General features: G+C 37.3%; 2 protein-coding genes across 2 annotated transcripts in view; one reads left to right on the forward strand and one right to left on the reverse strand.

The window, feature by feature from the left end:
- LOC137401410 (uncharacterized) overlaps positions 1 to 25854 on the forward strand; it is a 388865-nt gene that overhangs the window by 291714 nt on the left and 71297 nt on the right. The window lies entirely within an intron of this gene.
- LOC137401372 (integrin-linked protein kinase-like) overlaps positions 3048 to 25854 on the reverse strand; it is a 74188-nt gene continuing 51381 nt past the window's right edge. The window contains exons 4-10 of the mRNA XM_068087689.1: positions 21423 to 21615; positions 19372 to 19538; positions 16511 to 16745; positions 14212 to 14333; positions 10659 to 10758; positions 7374 to 7504; positions 3048 to 4627 (exon numbers count right to left, since the gene is read on the reverse strand). Of these exons, the coding sequence (XP_067943790.1) occupies positions 4463 to 4627; positions 7374 to 7504; positions 10659 to 10758; positions 14212 to 14333; positions 16511 to 16745; positions 19372 to 19538; positions 21423 to 21615 (1113 nt within the window). The 3' untranslated portion in view covers positions 3048 to 4462. The remainder of the gene's footprint in view (positions 4628 to 7373; positions 7505 to 10658; positions 10759 to 14211; positions 14334 to 16510; positions 16746 to 19371; positions 19539 to 21422; positions 21616 to 25854) is intronic.

The following is a 25854-nucleotide window of genomic DNA, read 5'->3' on the forward strand; positions in this document are numbered from 1 at the left end:
GTGTCAGTAGTGGTGGTCTCTAGCAAAAGAACATGTTTCCAAACGCTCCTATCATTATATACACAATTAACATTTAATGTTTTGCAGATCAAATAGTTCAGTTGTGCAAAACATCGCTTTTATGCTTATAAGCTCTATTACTACAGTACAAATTTATGAACTGTGAGCACTTTTGGTTATACTTACACTAAGTGATTATACTTACACCAAGTGATTATACTTACACCAAGTGGTTATACTTATACCAAGTGGTTATACTTACACTAAGTGGTTATACTTACACTAAGTGATTATACTTACACCAAGTGGTTATACTTACACCAACTGGTTATACTTACACTAAGTGATTATACTTACACCAAGTGATTATACTTACACCAAGTGGTTATACTTACACCAAGTGGTTATAATTCACTGAGTGGTTATACTTACACTAAGTGGTTATACTTACACCAAGTGGTTATACTTACACCAAGTGGTTATACTTACACTAAGTGATTATACTTACACCAAGTGGTTATACTTACACACTGTGGTTATACTTACACTGAGTGGTTATACTTACGCTAAGTGGTTATACTTACACTAAGTGGTTATACTTACACTAAGTGGTTATATTTACACAAAGTGGTTATACTTACACTAAGTGGTCATACTTACACTAAGTGGTTATACTTACACCAAGTGATTATACTTACACCAAGTGGTTATACTTACACCAAGTGGTTATAATTACACTGAGTGGTTATACTTACACTAAGTGGTTATACTTACACCAAGTGGTTATACTTACACCAAGTGGTTATACTTACACCAAGTGGTTATACTTACACTAAGTGATTATACTTACACCAAGTGGTTATACTTACACACTGTGGTTATACTTACACTGAGTGGTTATACTTACGCTAAGTGGTTATACTTACACTAAGTGGTTATACTTACACTAAGTGGTTATACTTACACAAAGTGGTTATACTTACACTGAGTGGTTATACTTACACTAAATGGTTATACTTACACTAAGTGGTTACACTTACACAAAGTGGATATACTTACACTAAGAGCTCGAGGGTTGCTGACTGAATCCACAAAGGCTACTAACACAACGATTCCAACAAACACTGATAAATTCATTGCTTCTTTTGACAGTCAATGCTTGCTCTACAAGAATGTTAAGAGTGTAATAAGGATTCTTTGCATCCTCTTCAATAATAAGAAATTTACTTTAATGACGCTGCATAAAAAATGAATAAATGGATGGGCTGTTCATGATATACAAAATATAAAACGAGATAAAGCAATTATATTATTAATGAGGGCATCTAATAGTTTTCACTTACCTTTTTACTTCCCACAAATTGTATTAGCTGGTGTGTATTCATTATGTCAAGTCCTTAACTAGAAGGGAGTGGGATCAGATCAGCCTCGCTATGTGTAATTGAGAACACGGGCTAACTCATGGGAACTGACAGTTGTATGCCAATATTGAGGAAGAGATAAAGAAAATACAGGCTCTCCCTCCGCCAATCTTACAATTTTGCTTAAAAATATTCACTGATACTGGATTCCAACACTTTCACAGCAAAATCTGCAGCGCAACAGTAACAAAACAATTTAATATAGGAGAGCAACAAAGAACTTCTGAAGTTCAGATTATGCTGCAGTGTACAATGATACACTAGAAGAGCATTAAACTCTGTATTGTACAATGATACACTAGTAAAATACCAAACTCTGTATTGTACAATAATACACTAGTAAAATACCAAACTCTGTATTGTACAATGATACACTAGTAAAATACCAAACTCTGTATTGTACAATGATACACTGGTAAAATACTGAACTCTGTTTTGTACAAAGAAACACTAGTAAAATACCAAACTCTGTATTGTACAATGATACACTAGTAAAATACTAAACTCTGTATTGTACAATGATACACTGGTAAAATACTGAACTCTGTATTGTATAATGATACACTAGTAAAATACTAAACTCTGTATTGTACAATGATACACTAGTAAAATACTAAACTCTGTATTGTACAATAATACACTAGTAAAATACTGAACTCTGTATTGTACAATAATACACTAGTAAAATACTGAACTCTGTATTGTACAATAATATACTAGTAAAATACTAACTTCTGTATTGTACAATGATACACTGGTAAAATACTGAACTCTTTTTTGTACAAAGAAACACTAGTAAAATACCAAACTCTGTATTGTACAATGATACACTGGTAAAATACTGAACTCTGTATTGTACAATGATACACTAGTAAAATACCAAACTCTGTATTGTATAATGATACACTAGTAAAATACTAAACTCTGTATTGTACAATGATACACTAGTAAAATACTGAACTCTGTATTGTACAATAATATACTAGTAGAATTCTAAACTCTGTTATAATTATTATTCCAAAGGTCGATGAAGGAGCATTCGTAATGCCCTTTTAAATAAAACTCTACAGCTACCAAGGTTAACCAGTGTACATGCTCTAACTCTGCATGGCTGTACGACCAGTATGCACTCTACATCAAACAGTTCATAGCAATGGTCAGTTCAAACCTTTCAAAATAGTCAAGGTGAATGCTAATGCACAATAATAATCTTTCTGAGTATGACAATTATTTTGCCTTTTGAAAAAAGCAATGGAGAATGATAAAGGAGCTAGGATGACACCTCGTAAAGATGAAAGTAGTGACCAGCAGGTAGTATTATATCAATACTTTAACACAGAATTGTCTGTATCCACTTTGAAACTAGAGTTGGCTGTCAGTAAACATCTGTCTCCATAAACTTAAAACTGCCGGTTGCAGTCGAGTTGATTTTGTGCGGCGTAGCTTATTGGGGTCATAGCCAATTCTTAGAGTTATTATTATTATTATTATCAAACAGTAGATTTATTAGCGAATGTTGTGCTATAGTGGGTAACCAGATGTTCCGCGATTAGCTACTGCGGGCACAGACCTGCCAGAGTTTTGTATAAAGACAGAGTTTGTCCTATTTTCACCAAAACAAACATATCATAAACATCTGGAGTGCTTTATTCCATACAATTGATGCTTTGAAACTCATCAAAGAATTGTAGGATTTGCAGCGTAAACTTCCTCAAAATATCAAGTGTCAAAGCAAAGTGATTTCTAACTCAGAAAATATCTGAACAAACTCTAAGTGTCTTAAATATATTACTGTTAATATGTACAATATATAAAATATGTTCCAGAATAAAACATTTCCAAACACAAAAAGCTAAAGACAGAGAAAAGATAGTACATGCAGGTATTACAGGTAGATCAGATGAGTAGGGAACCTATCAAGGTAAGTGGGAAGGTAGTGTACAAAGAGGAAAGTCCAGTAAAAAGGACCACCAATACCTCTAACAATCAATCAATGAGCCACTTATTGTTATAAGAGTCTCTAACTGCTGAGAAAGTGGACTGCAGATAGGGAATCAACTATCAAACAAATCAATTCTCAGTAAGCATAGATAGACACTCAACGTGTTATCTTAAACTAGCTGTGAAAAACACATCAGCTCTCTATTTCCAATGTCTGGGCAGCCTGAACCAAAAACAGGCATTAATTCTCGTAGTAAAAGGGGTAAACTGGATTCGGCCAGAGATTGAAAATAAAATAGAACTGGTCAGCAACTGGCAATCTATGAATCAGCAATCCATAAATTAACAATCTATGAATCAGCAAACTTAATAAGGTAATAGCAAGTTTACGCGCGCGGGCATTACAATTAGCGATAACATCACGACGTTGTATCTGACATACACATCTCACATCACCTGTATTACAAATAGTGATGACATCAGAGCATGTATCACGGATAACAATGACACGATGCGCATATTACTTATTGATTATTACTATTGATGACATCTCAAAGCTTATCATAGGCAATCAACCCACACTATGGTAATTGCAGATAGTGATGATGTCATGTACCACTGGTAGTGATGACATCGTGTCACATATCACATGTAGTGATGACATCATGTCATGTACTACAGGTAGTGATGATATCATGTCATGTACCACAGGTAGTGATGACGTCATGTCATGTACTACAGGTATTGACGACATCATGTCATGTACTACAGATAGTGATGACATCGCAAACTTCCCAAAGGCAAACTTCGCTGAAGCCTATATTAACAGGTAAGTTTAGCGAAGCATGGGCAAAAAAAGAAAATTGTTCCATGCCTGGCATACATAAGTATTCTACTGATTGTATAGAAGTGGCCGATCTTGGCATGGACGCATAAAATAACGAAGCAGCGAGCAACCATGACAGAAACAAAGTGCCTAATGAAGCTCGCCAGCCGCTATAAATGGAGTAATAAAGCCTATAAATAATAAACATTCTGTAAAATGTCTGCTAATGGCTAACACTACCCGTCCAACAATTTGATAAAATCCACGCTGATATTCATCTTCCTGAGCTGTAGTCAGCATATATCTTCTCGAGAATCGGAATAATGGCATCGAATCTCGGTCGCTTGCTCGCATCTTCGTTCATGCAGATTCTCATGAGCTTGGAGAGATGGGCAGACGTGCCAGGAGGTATAGCTACCCGCAAGTCCTCGAGGGCCACCTGCCAAATGAAACAGAGCAACTTGGTACAACCAAAATACGGGAGGGAGATGGCAGACAATCTTTCATGTCTTAAAACTGCTCCAAAGCAAGAACTCAGGTTATAAATCAAATTGTTAGATCTAGCCTGATTATAGAAAACTGAACATAAATTTGGAGTTGCTCACCCGTAATCCGTTGGAACTATTACCACAGACTGAAATTTATTTCAAAAATTTTACCTGCATACAGGTCAACTGTATATAGTTAACTGAACACAAAATACCTGCATACAGGCTACCTGCAATTAGGTTATGTGTATTTATTTTACCAGTAAGACGCTACCTACATACGTTACCTGGTACAGGTGTTAAATCAGTGAATAAACTACAAAAACTGTTTGCACAATCTGCAAGAACAGTAAGCTCTGTTCTGAATTACTGCATATTACTCTACCAAACCAGGTTATAACAGCTCTGGTGAGTCAGTTAATTATCAACAATCAAATTATCTCAAATAGAATTATAACTCGTAATAACTTGCAAAAAAACTTTAACGCCAAAAGCTAGTAATCAAACTGTATGATACTTTTTACCATCGAAGAACTAAGACATTTTAGTGGCTCATAAAGCATGGCAAAACACTGGACAGCTTTTGAAGCACACAGTAACAGTAATCAATTAACATTATAATGACTAGAAATTCCATTGTCATACAGCCGACGACCAAAGTGATATTGGACAAAAGAAAGGGTACTGATGGTTGAGAAATGCAATATTAGCAGTCAAATAGGATAACTGCAATGGTAGCTGTAATGTGGGTGTTATTATATACAACAAATAGCAATAATGAAAAGAAAAAATTATATGTTTATATCTATCCTCCTGCAAAAAGAGAAATGCAATATTGGCCAATATTACAAGTAAAATGCACTGATATTATTAGAATAACCAATATTATTAATATAGTAATAATATACAACCAATGCACAATTTTGTTTACATTTCAAAACGTCATAGCTAACAATATCACAAAGTTGTGATATTTATATAGATTTAAAAAAAATCTGTACTACGTAGTCATTGTTCTGTAGTCATCCAAACTTATAATTAATTATTGTAATAATCTCATTAGAACCGTTAGAAAAAATATCATCGTCATTCCCTTTACTTACACTGCGTTAGATTTTTAGAAAATCTGTACTACATAGTCATTGTTCTGTAGTCATCGAAACTTATAATTAATTATCGTAATAATTTCCTAAGAACCGTTAAAAAAATGTCATCGTCATTTCCTTTACTTACACTGTGTTGGACATCAGTTAGAATACGAAAGTACTCAAATGTGTCGGCAAATGAAAATGAAAAAATTCAAATCGGCAAAAATGAAACGATTTCTGTACTCTTATGTTAATTGCCGAAACCTTTGGCAATTCAACAATGCTATGGACTGGTGAAAAGTGCACGTTATTTTTTCGTGAAATGCGCAAGACTTTATCGTTCTATTCTCTGTCGCTCGGCGTTTCGATTTCCGGTCTTAACTTTTATTAAACCAAGCTTTTCAAGCGTTTTGTGGCGATTTTCATCCGAATTAATCTGTCTATTTGTGTATAATCCGATCAGATGGGTTAGTTTTAGGAATTTGCGGTAACCTTTCAAGGGCTTGGTAACATATTTAAATAGGTTTATATGCGTTTTGTATCATTATTATACTTAAACGGCTTTACTGAAAAATAGTTAAATTTGTTGATAGGATTTCTTTGCAAGGGTTTGGTGACGGCCGTTAACGGATAATTTTTCGGGAGTTGTGTGCACATGTGCATTTATCCTAAATCTCCCAATCAATCGCTTCGCTCTTGTTTGGTCGTGGGAAAACATTATGCACCAGATAACCCTATTTAGTCATGTAGTTCTACGATATATTTTCTACAATTTAAAGAGTGACAACGAACAATTTAATCTTAGCTGTGATAAAATCCATGTTTGTCCAGAGCAACTGTTGGATATTGCAAAAAAAGTGGAGTGCAACTGTACTGGAACTGTAAAAATGTAATTGGACTGCATGCACTCACTCAGGAAGATGTTAAGTTTTACTAAAAGTTGATAGAAGTAAAACATATCTTGGCATACACCTTGTCTACAATGAATGGGCGACCTTAAGGCGTTTCACACAACTCCTACCTGAACCGAATAGCCTTACTGATACATAAAGCTGATGCTAATTTTTAAAGAATGTGGCACTGAGTAGACATAGGATCTAAGTTCATTAGATGCGTGATATTGCCTCATTGTCAACTGTGAGTTACTCAACAGACAAGAATAACCTGTACTGCTCAAGTACAAACTCACATTGAAGATAGTGCGTTGGCAATATACTAGTTTTGACTGATGTTCAGACATACCAAGCTGTTGTTTAGTGGTTCGCAGAAACACACTAGGGATGCATTTAAAAAAAGCAAATAAGTTCTCTCGTAACTACTAAGAGAGGGACTAGTCACTAAGTAGGCTTTCAGTTGCAGGTTTTAAACTGCTCAGTGTTACAATCAGATGACATCTATATTTTTTCTAAGGTCCTTCTACTATTTTAACTTCGAAAGACTGCACTTCCCCTCCCAAAAAAATAAAATCACAAGCCTCAGCTACAATACAAACCATCAGTTTCTTCTTGTAAAAAATGTAAAATATGGTTTGAGTTGTTATAGCATGCAAATGTAAGCAATATATCCATGCTTGAGTGCCACAAATGACAGCTCTGGCAAGTGTCTTTACCTTCATGCCAACCTCCATCGGTGAGAGATGAGAGAAAGGCACTTCACGTGTGGTCAGCTCCCAGAGGAGGATAGAGAAGCTCCACATATCTGCAGCTCGTATGTTGATGTCTTCAGCCTTTTTCTGAAGGGCTGCCAATCAGAAACAGTGTTAATAATCAAGCATCTAGCAAGTGCCGCCTACAGACGATGTCTCCAGACTATGTTTCCATGATGCGGTTAATCCACATGTATTTGTCATCCATAAGTCATCGGCGCTTGACTCGTGAGTTTTTGAAAAAAAATCTGGAAAGTCAAGCGCGTTTTGTTACCCAGAAATATTTATCGAATGTTTCATGTTTCATGATTGTGAAACAACAGTTGTGAATGATGCGCTAGAAAATACCACGCAAGCTATTCCATTTTAAATATTTTACATAGTTCAGTTGTTCCTATGTTGTTTGGTTGCTAAGCAAAACAAAAATGTGCCGCTGTGACTTCTGCCGTAGAATTCCTTACCATTTGTAAGAAAGCACCCGCATTAATCCGTAACATGAAAATTTCTATTGAAACCCACAGTAACCCAACGTGCACACAATTCCAAATCTGCATTGTCCACACATTAAAAACATTCATTAGCGTTAAATGCTACAAATTTTCATAGTATTTTTCATCTTCGTAGCATGTGAACGGTTTTAAACGACACATATTTAATTCTTCGAAGCAATTCAAACTTCCGATTCAAGAGGGGAGTAATTTTGAAAACATCGTATCAACAACGAAGTACTGCATACGATGTAAACATCTATATTCGTATTATTGCACAAATCTTTGCGATCGGATGTTGGATTTTCATCGTCTTCATTGGTGACATCCTTACAGCATTCCTTCTTGCAGCTCCATTTACAATGCACATGTTTTAAAAAAATTATCTCCAAAATAACAAATATTAACTCAGAATTAAAAAGAACAACTTTCTACTTGTTTTGACCTTGACATTTGAGGCAATTTAATCATGTCAGGCATGATATAAAATATGCACCCTGCTGTAGCTAAAAGTGCAACAGTCTAATATAGAAAATGCGGAGTTGTATGACAATTTCTTCACAGCATGTAAACTAGTCAGCTATGAACAATTAGGAGTTGTGCGACCACTCCTGCATATCATGTAAATATGACTTCCTCATTCCTACGATCAAAACCACAACTTCGAAGCTCAAAAATGTGTAGCATGTAACACTAGTAATAATTACAGACTACTAGGAATTTTACATCAAGCATTCCACCTACTGCAATAGCGTTACATTTACTTAAATAGCATTACATCCACTGAAATAGCGTTAAGCCGTGACACACGATGGCCGAACCGAATTACGTTTGATTTGGAGGTTGTTTTACCTCGGTTCGGCTAAGCCACATGACACACGACATCCGAAGTCACTTCACTTTCTAGATACCATATGCATGGAGACTGGACACTGTTTCATTAGTAGTTTTTATGTATTTGAGCTAAATATTTCTATTGTAAACAAAGAAACTTTGAGGAACAATTAATAATTATAATTACGCAGCAGATTTATCAGAAGATCGTTCAGCTGCTCAAAATAAATCACTCGATACAAAGATTTTGCCAACCCTTCCCATCAACATAATTATACTTTTTGTTAGCATATGAAACTTTTTCTATGTTGAGTACATAAACAAAAACTGTCTTTATCATAGTACTGTGGTTTTACATAAATAAATCAGTCAATGATTCTTCATCAGGATGAGTATGACACATTACTTCTATTTTACACGAAATAAAACCACAACCATTCTGTTACATTTATGCAAAAATTGTGCAACATCTTAAATTTATGCAACACAATCACAAGTCCGGGTGAGCCTTGTCGTAAATTGCTTCATGATGTTTATTTAACGAAATAAAATGATCGTCCTGTTTCTTTTTTAACTTTGCTCACACGCACTTAAGGAGAAATGTGACGCATGCTCGCTAGAATTCTAATCAGCCAATAAGAGCAAGGGTTCCACGAAATTTCGAACAAGACTGAAATGGTTCATTTCGGCCAGAAATGCCTTCGGCCGAACAGTTTACAACTGACAGCGACGTCGTTTAGTTCCTTTCGGTTCTCGTGTGACCACTCCTTCACACCTACTGCAATAACATTACACTACTGAAATAGCATTACATCTACTGCAATAGCATTACATCTACTGCAATAGCATTACACCTACCGCAATAGCATTACACCTACTGCAATAGCATTACACCTACTGCAATAGCATTACATCTACTGCAACAGCGTTACACCTACTGCAATAGCATTACACCTACTGCAATAGTGTTACACCTACTGCAATAACATTACATCTACTGCAATAGCATTACACCTACTGCAATAGCATTACACCTACTGCAATAGCATTACATCTACTGCAACAACATTACGCCTACTGCAATAGCATTACATCTACTGCAATAACATTACACCTACTGCAATAGCATTACACCTACTGCAATAACATTACATCTACTGCAATAGCATTACATCTACTGCAATAGCATTACACCTACTGCAATAGCATTACACCTGCTGCAATAGCATTACACCTACTGCAATAGCATTACATCTACTGCAATAGCATTACACCTACTGCAATAGCATTACACCTACTGCAATAGCATTACACCTACTGCAATAGCATTACATCTACTGCAACAGCATTACACCTACTGCAATAGCATTACACCTACTGCAATAGCATTACACCTACTGCAATAACATCACATCTACTGCAATAGCATTACATCTACTGCAATAGCATTACACCTACTGCAATAGCATTACACCTACTGCAATAGCGTTACACCTACTACAACAGCGTTACATCTACTGCAATAGCATTTCATCTACTGCAATAGCATTCACAGTAGCTGCAGCAACCAAGAGCTAGTTATTTATAGTGTATTACAGAGCATATACAAGGCATAGCATAGTAAGGATTTACAGAAAATCTGTAGAGAAAACATCCGCGGTATATACAGTATGTAGTCACCAACAACCAATAAACGCGTCACAAAAAAATCGCACCTCTTCAATCTATGAAAAACATCTATATTAGCTCAATGTACAACATGATTTCTAATAGATCTACACATAAAAACTCCCTCTGACAGACATATGAGTATATGACTCATGAAAAGTATATGAACAAAACCATCTATAATTGCACTTTCTTCGTTTTCCAGTTAGTAGATCAATGAGAACAATAGAATGGGGCTAATAGAGCACTAAAGACCAACCCTCAGGTGCCATCCATGCAGGAGAATACTCTTTGTGCTTTTCATGGAAAGAGAACTTGTAGTCAGCCATGTTGATTCTCGCTGTGAAGTCATTGTCTACCTACAAAGTTCCGATATAGTATCAGTTTCATGAAATATTGCTGAAATCATACATTCACATCTCGCAGTATCAAGACAAAAACGTTCTCGGAAACTAAACATGCTTTAGGATGACATCATAATTAGGATGCAAGGATGACATCATAACTAGGATGCAAGAATAACATCATAACTAGGATGCAAGGATGACATCATAACTAGGATGCAAGGATGACATCATAACTAGGATGCAAGGATGGCATCATAGCTAGGATGCAAGGATGACATCATAACTAGGATGCAAGGATGACATTATAACTAAGATGCAAGGATGGCATCATAACTAGGCATTTTTCTGTGGCAGGTAGATGTGCGTAAAGCAAAATGCTGGACACGGAGAAACTATTAGCTTTTTCTGTATCTCTTTGACAAACTTATGACAAGGATAATAGAACAAACCAGCACAAATAGAAGTCAGAACACAGTCACAACATAAACCTCTTGGTACTCGTAGTTACAGGTACATGTAGGTGTAAAAATAAACTAGCTATCTATGCCGAAGTTTATGGTGATCCAACAGTAAGTACTACATAAGAATGCTAGCTGCTGTCAAACTCTTTAAAACTTTATGTCCTACGGAAAACACAGTTACAAAATTCTGATGAAAGTTAGGAATGGACAATTTAAAACCACCAAACAAGAATTAGTGCATGTGTTATGAGCAGGTGGAAGATTAACTGATAATCTAACAAAAACAGAAGAGTAAGCTATGGTGTGAGTAGTGTATACACTACAGGATGAAAATATTCGTTAGTTATAAAATTTCGCGAACAGTCAACTCCGCGAATTATTAAATTCCGTGAATAGTTAGTTCTATTTTTAATCACAAGGGAGAATAACTACTGCATCAAATTAAAAACTAGCTACTAGGCTAGTTTCTAATATAAATACTAAACGTAGTTGAGTTCCAAAACATTTTTAAAATCATTGCCTGGGCTTTGAGCTAACACCATTGCCAATGCATCACATTTCTTTACAAAATTATTCAAGGTTGTCACAAGATATGCAGAATGGCGTCATCGCGAAAATAGCCGCTAGGCAGAAGTACTAAACGTAGCCAAGTTCCATAACTTCTTTAAAATCATCGCCGGGCTTCGAGTTTTATTGCCATTGCATCAAACTTTACAAAATTGTTCAAGGTTTTCACAAGTTATTCGGCATGGCTTCGTCATCACAAAAAATCTCTCCTAGTCTATTTACACTGAAATCAACTCCATCAATCTCTAATACCGAAGTTGAGGACAATCATGATTCTGATCTTGACATTATGGTATGTATTTGATTTGCAGTGCAGATAGGTTTTTCCATAATTAACTGCGTTAGTTAATTCTTTTGTTTAAAAACTGATTGCTTTCATTAAATACTTCAGCTATTGTTTTTGTACTTCCTTAACACTTATTAATATGTTTTCTTTTTGTGTTTACTGCAGATTGAGAATGAAACAACCTACTCCGATTACGGAAACTAGAGACAAGTAATAATATTCATCAAGGCAGGAATATTGGCAGAGAAGCAACCAGTCAACCTAGACCCCTTCATCGACAACAACTCCTTGATATCGCTGCAACAAACATGATTAAATTATATATTTTATTTCATGTATAGATATATTATAATTTATTACAAACTTGAGTGTACAAATAAAATACTTCAAATACAAATAAAATTTTACAAACGATGAATGGAATAAATATAAAGTTTAGTCCATATGGCGGTTGTCTGGAGCAATAAAATTAAACTGATACTCTTGATAAGTGAATACTAGCGTGCAATGGTGCTCTCTGACTAGTTATTTTGGTAATAGCAGCTCTATATCGCTGTCACTGTCTTGGGTAGATGTTAAAGGCGATTCTCTCGCTACATGGCTGGTAAGGAAGTTATCATCAGAACTCTCCTCGTGGCTTACTATTGCAAAGTTCTGCGGGTTGGCCAAAGATTTGTGCTCGTAAAGGCGTTTTTGTTCCTTTTTTTAAAACAGATATATTCTCCTCGTAAGTAGCTGCGGTCACTTCTACCTCAATTTCCAGACCTCCCTGAATGATTGGTGATCTTCTGAGAATGACATATACCACCCTTGCAGTCATTGTGCTTGCGTGTATGATGAAAAATCTCTCTCACACTGAAACAAATAATGAAGCGGTAGGGATGAAAAAAATAAATATTGCGGTTTACCGAAGAACCAAAGTAAAATTCAACTAATTCAGTAAATGGTTTTGAAAAAAGCTCATTACTTACCACAAATTATTGGTTCATCAAAGGCGTCCAAATCTATGAATATTCGTGAAAACCTGTGAATGCAGCAAAAAATCTATAGCTTAGCACGATCGACCCGTAGTTGTAAGATAAATAGAAAACGAAACAAGCAATGCGCGCATGCGTAGGGTTAACTCTATTGCTAAACGTAATAGAGTTAACTTTTCATACAGAGTGACAGTTTCGGCCACGAATAAATTAATCAGCAAATATGCATGAAATGGCAATTTTCGCGAAATTCAAGTCCGCGAATAAATTCATCCTGTAGGGTAGCTTAACAAACACCGAGTCAGAACATAATAACAAAAAAACTGAAAACCTGCTCTGTAAGCGTATGAGTCAACCTGATTGGTTGTTACTGCCAGAAGCATTAGCAGTGATGGTTGTTACAGCTAGTACCACCTATAGAAGGGAATTTTACAACTAGGACCACCCATAGGAGGTGTTGTTATAACTAGGACCACCCATAGGAGGTGTTGTTATAACTAGGACCATCCATAGGAGGTGCTTTTATAACTAGGACCACCCATAGGAGGTGTTGTTATAACTAGGACCACCCATAGGAGGTGCTGTTATAACTAGGACCATCCATAGGAGGTGCTTTTATAACTAGGACCACCCATAGGAGGTGCTGTTATAACTAGGACCACCCATAGGAGGTGTTGTTATAACTAGGACCACCCATAGGAGGTGTTGTTATAACTAGGACCATCCATAGGAGGTGCTTTTATAACTAGGACCACCCATAGGAGGTGCTGTTATAACTAGGACCACCCATAGGAGGTGTTGTTATAACTAGGACCACCCATAGGAGGTGTTGTTATAACTAGGACCATCCATAGGAGGTGTTGTTATAACTAGGACCACCCATAAAAGGTGCTGTTATAACTAGGACCATCCATAGGAGGTGCTGTTACACCTAAGACCACCGTGAGGGAACGTTACAACTCGAAGTCCTACAGGAATGACTGCTTCAGCATAAGCCAACAGAATTGGCTACTGCAAGTAAACTCACCAATAAGATTTGTAGTTAGAACTATACCCATTAATATGATGAGTTCTTACAATTACAAGAGTTCAATCATAATTAATTTAACTTATAGGATAAGCTGTTACAATCAGTAGAAACAACCATAGAAAGAACTAGACCGATTGCAATTACCAGTATGTGTTTGCTGTTGATGGCCAGATTAGGAATGACAGGCTCCATTGAGTGCAAGAACTCCATCCCCTTGGTAATATCTACCGCAAACTTTAGAGCCTGGTGCACATCCACCACGATATCTGCATCAAACATAAACAACTACATGGTGTTCAAGAGAGCATGTAGCAAATCCATTGATATGTCTGCTTCCAATATGGCCTTCTAAGCATGATGATAAACAAAAACTCCAATATCTAATATGTCTGCATAAAACCAAATAGTGGGCTGCAGAACCTCTGCTATTTCTGAGTTAACCATAAACGGTGTACATGTAATGAGCCATGTATATCGAACAGTGTACATGTAATGAGCCATGTATATCGAACAGTGTACATGTAATGAGCCATGTATATCGAACAGTGTACATGTAATGAGCCATGTATATCGAACAGTGTACATGTAATGAGCCATGTATATCGAACAGTGTACATGTAATGAGCCATGTATATCGAACAGTGTACATTTAATGAGCCATGTATATCGAATAGTGTACATGTAATGAGCCATGTATATCGAACGGTGTACATGTAATGAGCCATGTATATCGAACAGTGTACATGTAATGAGCCATGTATGTCAAACAGTGTACATGTAATGAGCCATGTATATCGAATAGTGTACATGTAATGAGCCATGTATATCGAACGGTGTACATGTAATGAGCCATGTATATCGAACAGCCTATGCGAGTGGTTTGTATTGATAATGGTTAATCATCTTGTCGAGGATGATTTCTTAGATGCTTACATGCTTAGATTCTCTAGTTACATGCACAGTTGATTAACAGACAGAACGAAATGGAAGGAACAACGCGTCAAGAGATACTATTGAACAAAGCATGAGAAGGCAACTCCAAAAAAAAACAATGTGTGCAGATTCAACAAAGTAAAACACGTGAACTGTTATTTACAGGAATTTATTATAGCAAAAACAGAGCTTGCTTCATTATCGAAAAATTGGTTAATTTATCAACCTTAAATTTGGGAACGGGTTCAGAAAGTTCTGTAACCATATTTGAATAAGCAAAGTAATATCGACCCTTTATTACAAAGGAGTTTGTGATGGTATGATTAACAAGTGAGATACGAAGTGGGCTATGATGTCAACATCGTCCCACGCATGTCGACAGAAAACAGATCCTGATGACATCATTTTTACTCCGTAAAAAGAGGAATCCTTGTAACTATTAACCTTTAGTATCTTATAGTATAGTACAGTCATATCTCGACATATGAGTGCCCATACATATCGAAATACTCGAAGAAAATCGAGATACGAGCAGAATTTTGAGCGAGTTACTGCTTTGAGATACGAAAAACCTTTGAGATACGGAGCACACGAGCCAGTTCTCAATGACCATTAAATGGCCAAGTATGCGAAAGGCCGCTTTCGAGAACAGCATCGATCGGTTTTTCTCGCCACACCAGTTTGAAAAAAGTTTTAATGTTTTATGAGATTGGCTAAAAGTCATAGTGAAAGCGAATGGACCAGTACAGTGAACCTCTGGGCCATACAATTTTAATTCGTTTTAGTTTTGACTTCGTAAGGCGAAAATGTCGTATGGATGGGCATAGAAACCCATAGTAATTATCTAATGCAGACACCCTGGAAAAACAAATTTTTTTTATACACGCTGTACATATTAAAAATTAGTAATTAAATAGTATATTAACCTTAATTACTATAGTCACTTAGCCTACAGTAACTTTAGTGTATTTAGTGGTTATGATCTGCTTATGACGATGGTTATGATTCTTACTTCGCCCTTAAACGTTGTTATCAATCTTCGGACCAGTATTAATGCATTAAAATTATATATGTAATTATATAGATGTATACATATAATGAATTAAAGATTACAGTAATACTATATTAAATATATTATATTAAATTTTCACTTCTGCTTACTTTTCACTAATTTTTGTTTCACTCTCCCGATATCAAGCATTTAAGAAAAACGAAGAATGATGAACTGAAAGAGCGAACATCGTATCTCTTTCAGGTGTTGTCGGAGAGATTTCGGCGAATAGCATATCAACATCTTCGCGGTTCCGACATATTCAATACACTGAATGCCAAAATTAAATTTCAAGAGACAGTTTTGTTGATGTCGTTTGGCGAAAAATGCCATAATGAGAGGACGAAAAAACATTGTGTTCTACATCGTAAAGGGAAACAACCATAAAACAATAACATCGCAACCTGGCGGTCCACTGTATATACAGATGAAACACGCATATCTATTGTGTTACCGTACCTGCCTGGCCCCCATGCAGAATGTGATAGAGTGAGCCCAGGTTCATATACTGACTGATCATGACGAGGTGGGGAGGCTGGCTGTTGGCAGCGAGCACGGCGAGGATATTAGCGTGATTGAAGATCCTGAGGCGAGGAAACTGTTCACTGAATTCCCTCGCCATCCTCGCAGTACAGTGCCTGACATTCAATATCTTTGCCACTATGTCATTGCCTTGCCATGTGCCTCGCCAAATCTGAAAAATAAGGATTGATTTTCAGACTTGACTAAGCAAAGATAAAATGGTTTCCAGCAATAATATTGACACCTGATCCAGAGATCACTGGCATCTTGTATTCTAGTGCCTGGCTTTAATTAATTGTCTACTATAACCCTGGCAGTTCAGTATGCCATGAAAGATCGTCAGGTGACACAAATAACTACACAATTATTTCTCAATGGGACAAGGTGGCTGATTGGTGCAGGTGATTGGCCTACCAAGCTGAAAGTCATGAGTTCAAATCCTGTTGCCAGCATTCATTTTTCCACCCATAAATGTGGCTTCAGACGAACAGACACAGCTCTTATCGCGGTAAAGATTGCACATTGACACTGGGTGCCTATAGTAGTTGTTCCTATATAAGTGAAGCGGGATATCCCATCCTCAATACCTCGGACTCCACAGGCTAGTTAAGAGGTGATCAAGAATCAAAAAGTCGTCGATTGTCGCTGTCCTTGCATGGCTACTTAGGCATGACCTGCCTCTGACAATTCACCACTGCAGACCAACTGATGTACCTTCTGTCACTTACGATCACCTCTACATATACAGTTCTGTCAGATATTATGAGACCAACAAATAATTCACATGTTTGTTCAGCTTAACACCCTTGCTGAAGCCGTGTAAATCAATACAAGTACCACGTAATGCATATTATTAGATGCAGAAATTTCTACTTACTCTAGCAAAATAAAGAAAATGCAATTTTAATCTCATTTTATAGTAGAAGTGCGGGAATTAGTGTCATCATATCTACCAAGTATATATGGTAATCCAGCCACTTCACATACCGATAATTACAAAAGTTGTTCAAATTATATTGCATTAGTAAATTATATTATATAATTAATTAGTTGAGAATACGATAAGCAAATAACTATGTTATTTTTTGGTTTTTATCAAGGTCAGCTCCATATTCATAAAAAATTAATTACCAGTTGCTGTTTATTTTAAACTCCTTCCATATTAATTGTTAGAAAATTCTGCATATTACGGTATTCGGTTTGCTGTGGTTTCTAGCAAAATTATGAACGAACATGAATATTCTTTACAAGCGGTGCACGAAGCCAATGAAGTCATAGACTTTATGATAAAATGAAAAAGGTTATTACTGTCTGGGAAGGAAAGAGTAAAATAGTGATTTGCTAAGCAGAGCAGTGCGGCAGCGTGTAGTGTGGCAGCATGTAGTGTGGCAGCGTGCAGTGCGGCAGCGTGTAGTGTGGCAGCGTGTAGTGTGGCAGCGTGTAGTGTGGCAGCGTGTATCAATGTGTCACTCAATCTTTTACAGTGGCGCTTGGAGGACAGACGAAACTTAAGGCAATAAATCATCACAACCAGCAAGTGTCTCTAAAAATTGGTTGTTATGATTACTATTATGATTTTATTCAGCCTCAAGTTTCATTTTATCGACAGAACAAGTTTGGGACAAAAGCATTCATGACATAAGCTCTTCAATGTCTATCTAAATATAATATGCTTTTATACAGCAGATGTCTGTGCTTGAAAAGTAGTTTCTAAGTCAATGTAGGTTAGCCAATGAGAGGTTGTGATACGATTAACGTATAAGAGTTAGCCAATGAGAGGTCGTGATACGATTAACGTAGAAGAGTCACAATCCTTAGTACTTTCTCTGTTAACAGAAAATACTACTAACTTACACAATAACAGCCACAATCCTCTAAGTAGAAATTTCAAATAGCAAATCAACTATGCTGATCACTATCATGGTTATCCTTACAACTGTAGAATGATTGTCGTACAGGAGAACCAAGCTGTAGAGCCATAATTAACAGAGAGTATGCGTATGCCTCTATGGCACATCATTGAAAAACATGGCCTGAGATCTTCGTAAGTGCTTGTAGGCTATGATAACTGCTTACTGCAATCTAATCGGTATCAAACCCTGTTCATTGACTAACTTGTAGGTATAATAGCAATCAAGTCCTATGAAATCTACACGACAAAATGAATTCTAGTTGGCCAATACGAGAAGCTGGTTGCCAGTAAAACAGCCATACTTTGATAATAAAAGTATGTTACCTTACTTGACTAGAATCCACAGGCCTTGACAAATATTCAGTTCATCAACAAATGCACACCACAACTGTATAAAAGTGAAGAAGCAATAATGCATTAGATTCCTAGCATAAAATCAATTCTCTCCTTTTCTATTAAATCGTCACTCATCTCATTCTAATAAATTCCAATCAATCTGTTGGAATAAAAATTGTTTGAATCCAGCCAAAATTCTTTACTATAATAAAACTAGTGTCCATCTGAAGACATGGTTGCAGGTTGGAAAAAAGATTGCATCATACTAGATTCGAACTCGCAAAACTTGGCATGGTAGACCAACGCTCCAGCAACTGCGTCAATCGATCACCTTGCCACGCTCCGGAATAACTCTGCGCATAATTATTACAAATAGTGATATTTCACTGTGCACTGGACTGTCAGGGTACTAGTAATAATAACTTTAATTAATATTTTTTACAATAATAGTTGATATTACAACCTACTACTTGTAGATCTGCTCACTTCTTTCTCAGTTTGCTATCGACTTATTTACTGTCTAAGTTTTCTGGCCAACAAAACTACTTACATCACCGGAATGATTGTTGCTGATTCGACCTTGCAGGTTCAACTGCTTCATGTCTAGCCCAAAGTTTCTCGAAAGTGTAGCATTAGTGCGGACTTTGAAAGTAGTGCCCCAACTCTTATCTTCATATGGAACTTTTGTAACATCCTGGCCTAGCTGTCGAGCTTTCTCTGCAAACCACATCACAGAATCCTAAACAAGCCGTCAGAGACAGCGAACCTACTAAAAATCTTACAATCGACTTTATGGTCACATGACCGAGTACTTCATGGTCACATGACCAAGTAGATAAGGAAGTAGAGTATATCTGTAAACTGTTTTGCCTTGAACCAGATACACAGTACTGTAGGCACTATGTATATACAGATACACAGTACTGTAGGCACTATGTATATACAGATACACAGTACTGTAGGCACTATGCATATACAGTACTGTAGGCACTATGTATACACAGTACTGTAGGCACTATGTATATACAGTACTGTGGGCACTATGTATACACAGTACTGTAGGCACTATGTATATACAGTACTGTAGGCACTATGTATATACAGTACTGTAGGCACTATGTATATACAGTACTGTAGGCACTATGTATATACAGTACTGTAGGCACTATGTATATACAGTACTGTAGGCACTATGTATATACAGATACACAGTACTGTAGGCACTATGTATATACAGATATCAAACGTCTGCATAATAATAATGGTATCTAACGCTATCATTGATTGTTTATAATTAAAATGATCAAACGCTATCATTCCCTATAAGTATTTTTCTATTCTCATTGATTCATAAGACTTCATAATTGACGAATGAGAGATAATATATGGAGGGTGTATTTGATTCGTTGATATAAGTGGTCCTCATTGGACAGATTACAATTTTTATTGAAAGATTTCCCATATGAAATCAGCGTAATTTGTTTTATCGTTAATAAAGGTGACGCTTAAATTAATGTTAAACTGTTAGAAATGGCAACTTGCAGTTTGGATGGCCATTTATTTTGGATTACAATATCAGCTGTTTTTATGTGTTACACTTGTCATACTGTCACACGATCACAAAATCTTCTACATGCAATTAATGAGATGACTAAAATGTTGGCCGGGATTTGAACCGATGCCATTCAGCTTATCAATCTGATGCTCAAACTAACTGAGCAAACTAACTCAGTTTCCTTCAAACGCATCGGAGTAATTAAAGGTAATCTTTATTCGCTGAACCTGCTGGCAAAAAGCAAACAGACGGACAGACAGGCCACAGTCAACAATAATAAAGGTAAGTTGATACTAATAATGCATGCAGTTATAAAACATATCAAATAACTAGCCAAGCAGTCATTATAAAGAGATGATAAACGAGGTGCAAGGGTCTAGTAGCTTACTGATGCAGCAAATATTTAGCTTCAAAAAGTAAGTTAGTCGACATCCAAGCGCTAAGGATTATCAAATAACCAGTGATTGCCAAATGTCTGACTTTTTGCATCATTCCTACATAGTCAGATCGCATTTAGGCAATGACTGTGAATGTTTATTATCTTTACTTAATAAATAACTTGAAAAAAATGAATTTAAAACTTTAATAATATTTTGTTATTATTGTTTGAAATCTCAGAAAAGAATGAGTAAGCTCACTCATCGAAATCTTCAATTGCTTGCACGACATGATAAACAAGAAGCATGCGTAGGAGTTGCTTACTCATTGCAATTACTAGCGCGATAAATCACATTCAGGCCTTTTCACGAGCAGGAAACCGACTTTTTTGTGCTTGAAAACAATTGCGTTTAATATAGCTCCCCAATATTATACGCGGTCTCCTATGATTACATAAAACAGCTAAAACTATAATTGACATGAAGAGCTGATAACTCCAGAACAATGTGACCATAACCAGAAGTAGGAAACCCGAAGCCTTATTGAAAGCATTTCATGAAATCACTAAACAGTCCGTCTTTGGAAGAATGGAAATATGTTAAAACAGAAAACGAGAGCCTAATGGACCTGTGTGAAAATGGGGCCATTCTATACTAGCTAGCACCAACCTTGGAGGGAATCGACGAGGCTGGCCTTAGCCTTGTCTAAAGGTGTCTCATCGCAGCGGTTAGAGATGGACACAAGAGCCCCGTTGTTGATGAGATCCTCAGCTATGAGTTCAAAGTTCCAGAAGCAGGCGTAATGAAGAGGAGTGTTTCCATGTTCATTGACAGCGTTCACATTCACCTTCTTCTGCAGCAGCTAAAAAGGTAGTGTATATCTTAACACCTGTCTACATACAGCTAGAAGGTGATAGTGTATATCTTTACACCTGCCTACATACAGCTAGAAGGTGGTAGTGTATATCTTAACACCTGTCTACATACAGCTAGAAGGTGTCGTGTATATCTTAACACCTGCCTGCATACAGCTAGAAAGCGGTAGGGTATATCTTAAAACCTGTCTACATACAACTAGAAGGTGGTAGTGTAGATCTTAACATTTGCCTACATACAGCTAAAAGGAGGGAGTGTATGTCTTAACACCTGCATACATACAACTAGAAGGTGGTAGTGTATGTCTTAACACCTGCCTACATACAGCTAGAAGATTGTAGTGTATATCTTAACACCTGCCTTCATACAACTAGAAGGCAATAGTGTATATCTTAACATCTGCCTACATACAGCTAGAAGGTGGTAGTATATATCTTAACAGCTGCCTACATACAGCTAGAAGGTGGTACACTATATCTTAACACCGGTCTACATACAGCTAGAAGGTGGTAGTGTATATCTTAACACCTGTCTACGTACAGCTAGAAGTTGGTAGGGTATATCTTAACACCTGTCTACATAGAACTATAAGGTGGTAGTGTATATCTTAACACCTGTCTACATACAGCTGGAATGTGGTAGTGTATATCTTAACACCTGCCTACATACAGCTAGAAGGTGGGAGTGTATATCTTAACACCTGCCTACATACAGCTAGAAGTTGGTAGTGTATGTCTTAACACCTGCCTACATACAGCTAGAAGGTGGTAGTGTATATCTTAACACCTGTCTACATACAGCTAGAAGGTGGTAGTGCATATCTTAACACCTGTCTACATACAGCTGGAAGGTGGTAGTGTATATCGTAACACCTGCCTACATACAGCTAGAAGGTGGTAGTGTATGTCTTTACACCTGCATACATACAACTAGAAGGAGATAGTGTATATCTTTACACCTGCCTACATACAGCTAGAAGGTGTAGTGTATATCTTAACACCTGCCTACATACAGTTAGAAGGTGGTAGTGCATGTCTTAACACCTGCCTACATACAGCTAGAAGGTGGTAGTGTATGTCTTAACACCTGACTACATACAGCTAGAAGTTGGTAGTGTATATCTTAACACCTGCCTACATACAGCTAGAAGGTGGTAGTGCATGTCTTAACACCTGCCTACATACAGCTAGAAGGTGGTAGTGTATGTCTTAACACCTGCCTACATACAGCTAGAAGTTGGGAGTGTATATCTTAACACCTGCCTACATACAGCTAGAAGTTGGTAGTGTATGTCTTTACACCTGCCTACATACAGCTAGAAGGTGTAGTGTACATCTTAACACCTGCCTACATACAGCTAGAAGGTGGTAGTGTATGTCTTTACACCTGCCTACATACAGCTAGAAGGTGTAGTGTACATCTTAACACCTGCCTACATACAGCTAGAAGGTGGTAGTGTATATCTTAACACCTGCCTACATATGTAGGCAGGTGGTGTAGCTAGAAGGTGTAGTGTATATCTTAACACCTGCCTACATACAGCTAGAAGGTGGTAGTGTATATCTTAACACCTGCCTACATACAGCTAGAAGGTGGTAGTGTATATCTTAACACCTGCCTACATACAGCAAGAAGTTGGTAGTGTATGTCTTAACACCTGCCTACATACAGCTAGAAGGTGGTAGTGTATATCTTAACACCTGTCTACATACAGCTAGAAGGTGGTAGTGTATATCTTAACACCTGTCTACATACAGCTGGAAGGTGGTAGTGTATATCTTAACACCTGCCTACATACAGCTAGAAGTTGGTAGTGTATGTCTTTACACCTGCCTACATACAGCTAGAAGGTGTAGTGTATATCTTAACATGTGCCTACATACAGCTAGAAGGTGGTAGTGCATGTCTTAACACCTGCCTACATACAGCTAGAAGGTGGTAGTGTATGTCTTAACACCTGTCTACATACAGCTAGAAAGTGGTAGTGTATATCTTAACACCTGCCTACATACAGCTAGAAAGTTGTTGTGTATATCTTAACACCTGCCTACATACAGCTAGAAGGTGGTAGTGTATATCTTAACCCATGTCTACATACAGCTAGAAGGTGGCAGTATATATGTTAACACCTGTCTACATACAGCTAGAAGGTGGTAGTGTATATCTTAACACCTGTCTACATACAGCTAGAAGGTGGTATGGTATATCTTACCACCTGTCTGCTGCAACTAGAAGGTGGTAGTGTATATCTTGACACCTGTCTACATACAGCTGGAAGGTGGTAGTGTATATCTTAACACCTGCCTACATACAGCTAGAAGGTGGTAATGTATGTCTTTACACCTGCCTACATACAAATAGAAGGTGGTAGTGTATATCTTAACACCTGCCTACATACAGCTAGAATGTGGTAGTGTATATCTTAACACCTGCCTACATACAACTAGAAGGTGGTAGTGTATATCTTAACACCTGCCTACATACAGCTAGAAGGTGGTAGTGTATATCTTAACACCTGCCTACATACAGCTAGAAGTTGGTAGTGCAAGTCTTAACACCTGCCTACATACAGCTAGAAGGTGGTAGTGTATATCTTAACACCTGCCTACATACAGCTAGAAGGTGGTAGTGTATGTCTTAGGACCTGCCTACATACAGCTAGAAGTTGGTAGTGCATATCTTAACACCTGCCTACATACAGCTAGAAGTTGGTAGTGCATATCTTAACCCCTGTCTACATACAGCTAGAAGGTGGTAGTGTATATCTTAACACCTGCCTACATACAGCTAGAAGGTGGTAGTGTATGTCTTAACACCTGCCTACATACAGCTGGAAGGTGGTAGTGTATATCTTAACACCTGCCTACATACAGCTAGAAGGTGGTAGTGTATATCTTAACACCTGCCTACATACAGCTAGAAGGTGGTAGTGTATATCTTAACACCTGTCTACATACAGCTAGAAGGTGGTAGTGCATATCTTAACACCTGCCTACATACAGCTAGAATGTGGTAGTGTATATCTTAACACCTGCCTACATACTACTAGAAGGTGGTAGTGTATATCTTAACACCTGCCTACATACAGCTAGAAGGTGGTAGTGTATATCTTAACACCTGCCTACATACAACTAAAAAGTGGTAGTGTATATCTTAACACCTGCCTACATACAGCTAGAATGTGTAGTGTAGCTAGAATATATCTTAACATCTGCCTACATACAGCTAGAAGGTGTAGTGTATATCTTAACACCTGCCTACATACAGCTAGAAGGTGTAGTGTATACCTTAACCCCTGCCTACATACAGCTAGAAGGTGGTAGTGTATATCTTAACACCTGCCTACATACAGCTAGAAGTTGGTAGTGTATGTCTTAACACCTGCCTACATACAGCTAGAAGGTGGTAGTGTATATCTTAACACCTGTCTACATACAGCTAGAAGGTGGTAGTGCATATCTTAACACCTGTCTACATACAGCTGGAAGGTGGTGGTGTATATCGTAACACCTGCCTACATACAGCTAGAAGGTGGTAGTGTATGTCTTTACACCTGCATACATAAAACTAGAAGGAGATAGTGTATATCTTTACACCTGCCTACATACAGCTAGAAGGTGCAGTGTATATCTTAACACCTGCCTACATACAGTTAGAAGGTGGTAGTGCATGTCTTAACACCTGCCTACATACAGCTAGAAGGTGGTAGTGTATGTCTTAACACCTGCCTACATACAGCTAGAAGTTGGTAGTGTATATCTTAACACCTGCCTACATACAGCTAGAAGGTGGTAGTGCATGTCTTAACACCTGCCTACATACAGCTAGAAGGTGGTAGTGTATGTCTTAACACCTGCCTACATACAGCTAGAAGTTGGGAGTGTATATCTTAACACCTGCCTACATACAGCTAGAAGTTGGTAGTGTATGTCTTTACACCTGCCTACATACAGCTAGAAGGTGTAGTGTACATCTTAACACCTGCCTACATACAGCTAGAAGGTGGTAGTGTATGTCTTAACACCTGCCTACATACAGCTAGAAGTTGGGAGTGTATATCTTAACACCTGCCTACATACAGCTAGAAGGTGGTAGTGTATATCTTAACACCTGCCTACATACAGCTAGAAGGTGGTAGTGTATGTCTTTACACCTGCCTACATACAGCTAGAAGTTGGGAGTGTATATCTTAACACCTGCCTACATACAGCTAGAAGTTGGTAGT

This window comes from Watersipora subatra, chromosome 8 (assembly GCF_963576615.1).
Source record: "Watersipora subatra chromosome 8, tzWatSuba1.1, whole genome shotgun sequence".
Lineage (NCBI taxonomy): Eukaryota > Metazoa > Bryozoa > Gymnolaemata > Cheilostomatida > Watersiporidae > Watersipora > Watersipora subatra.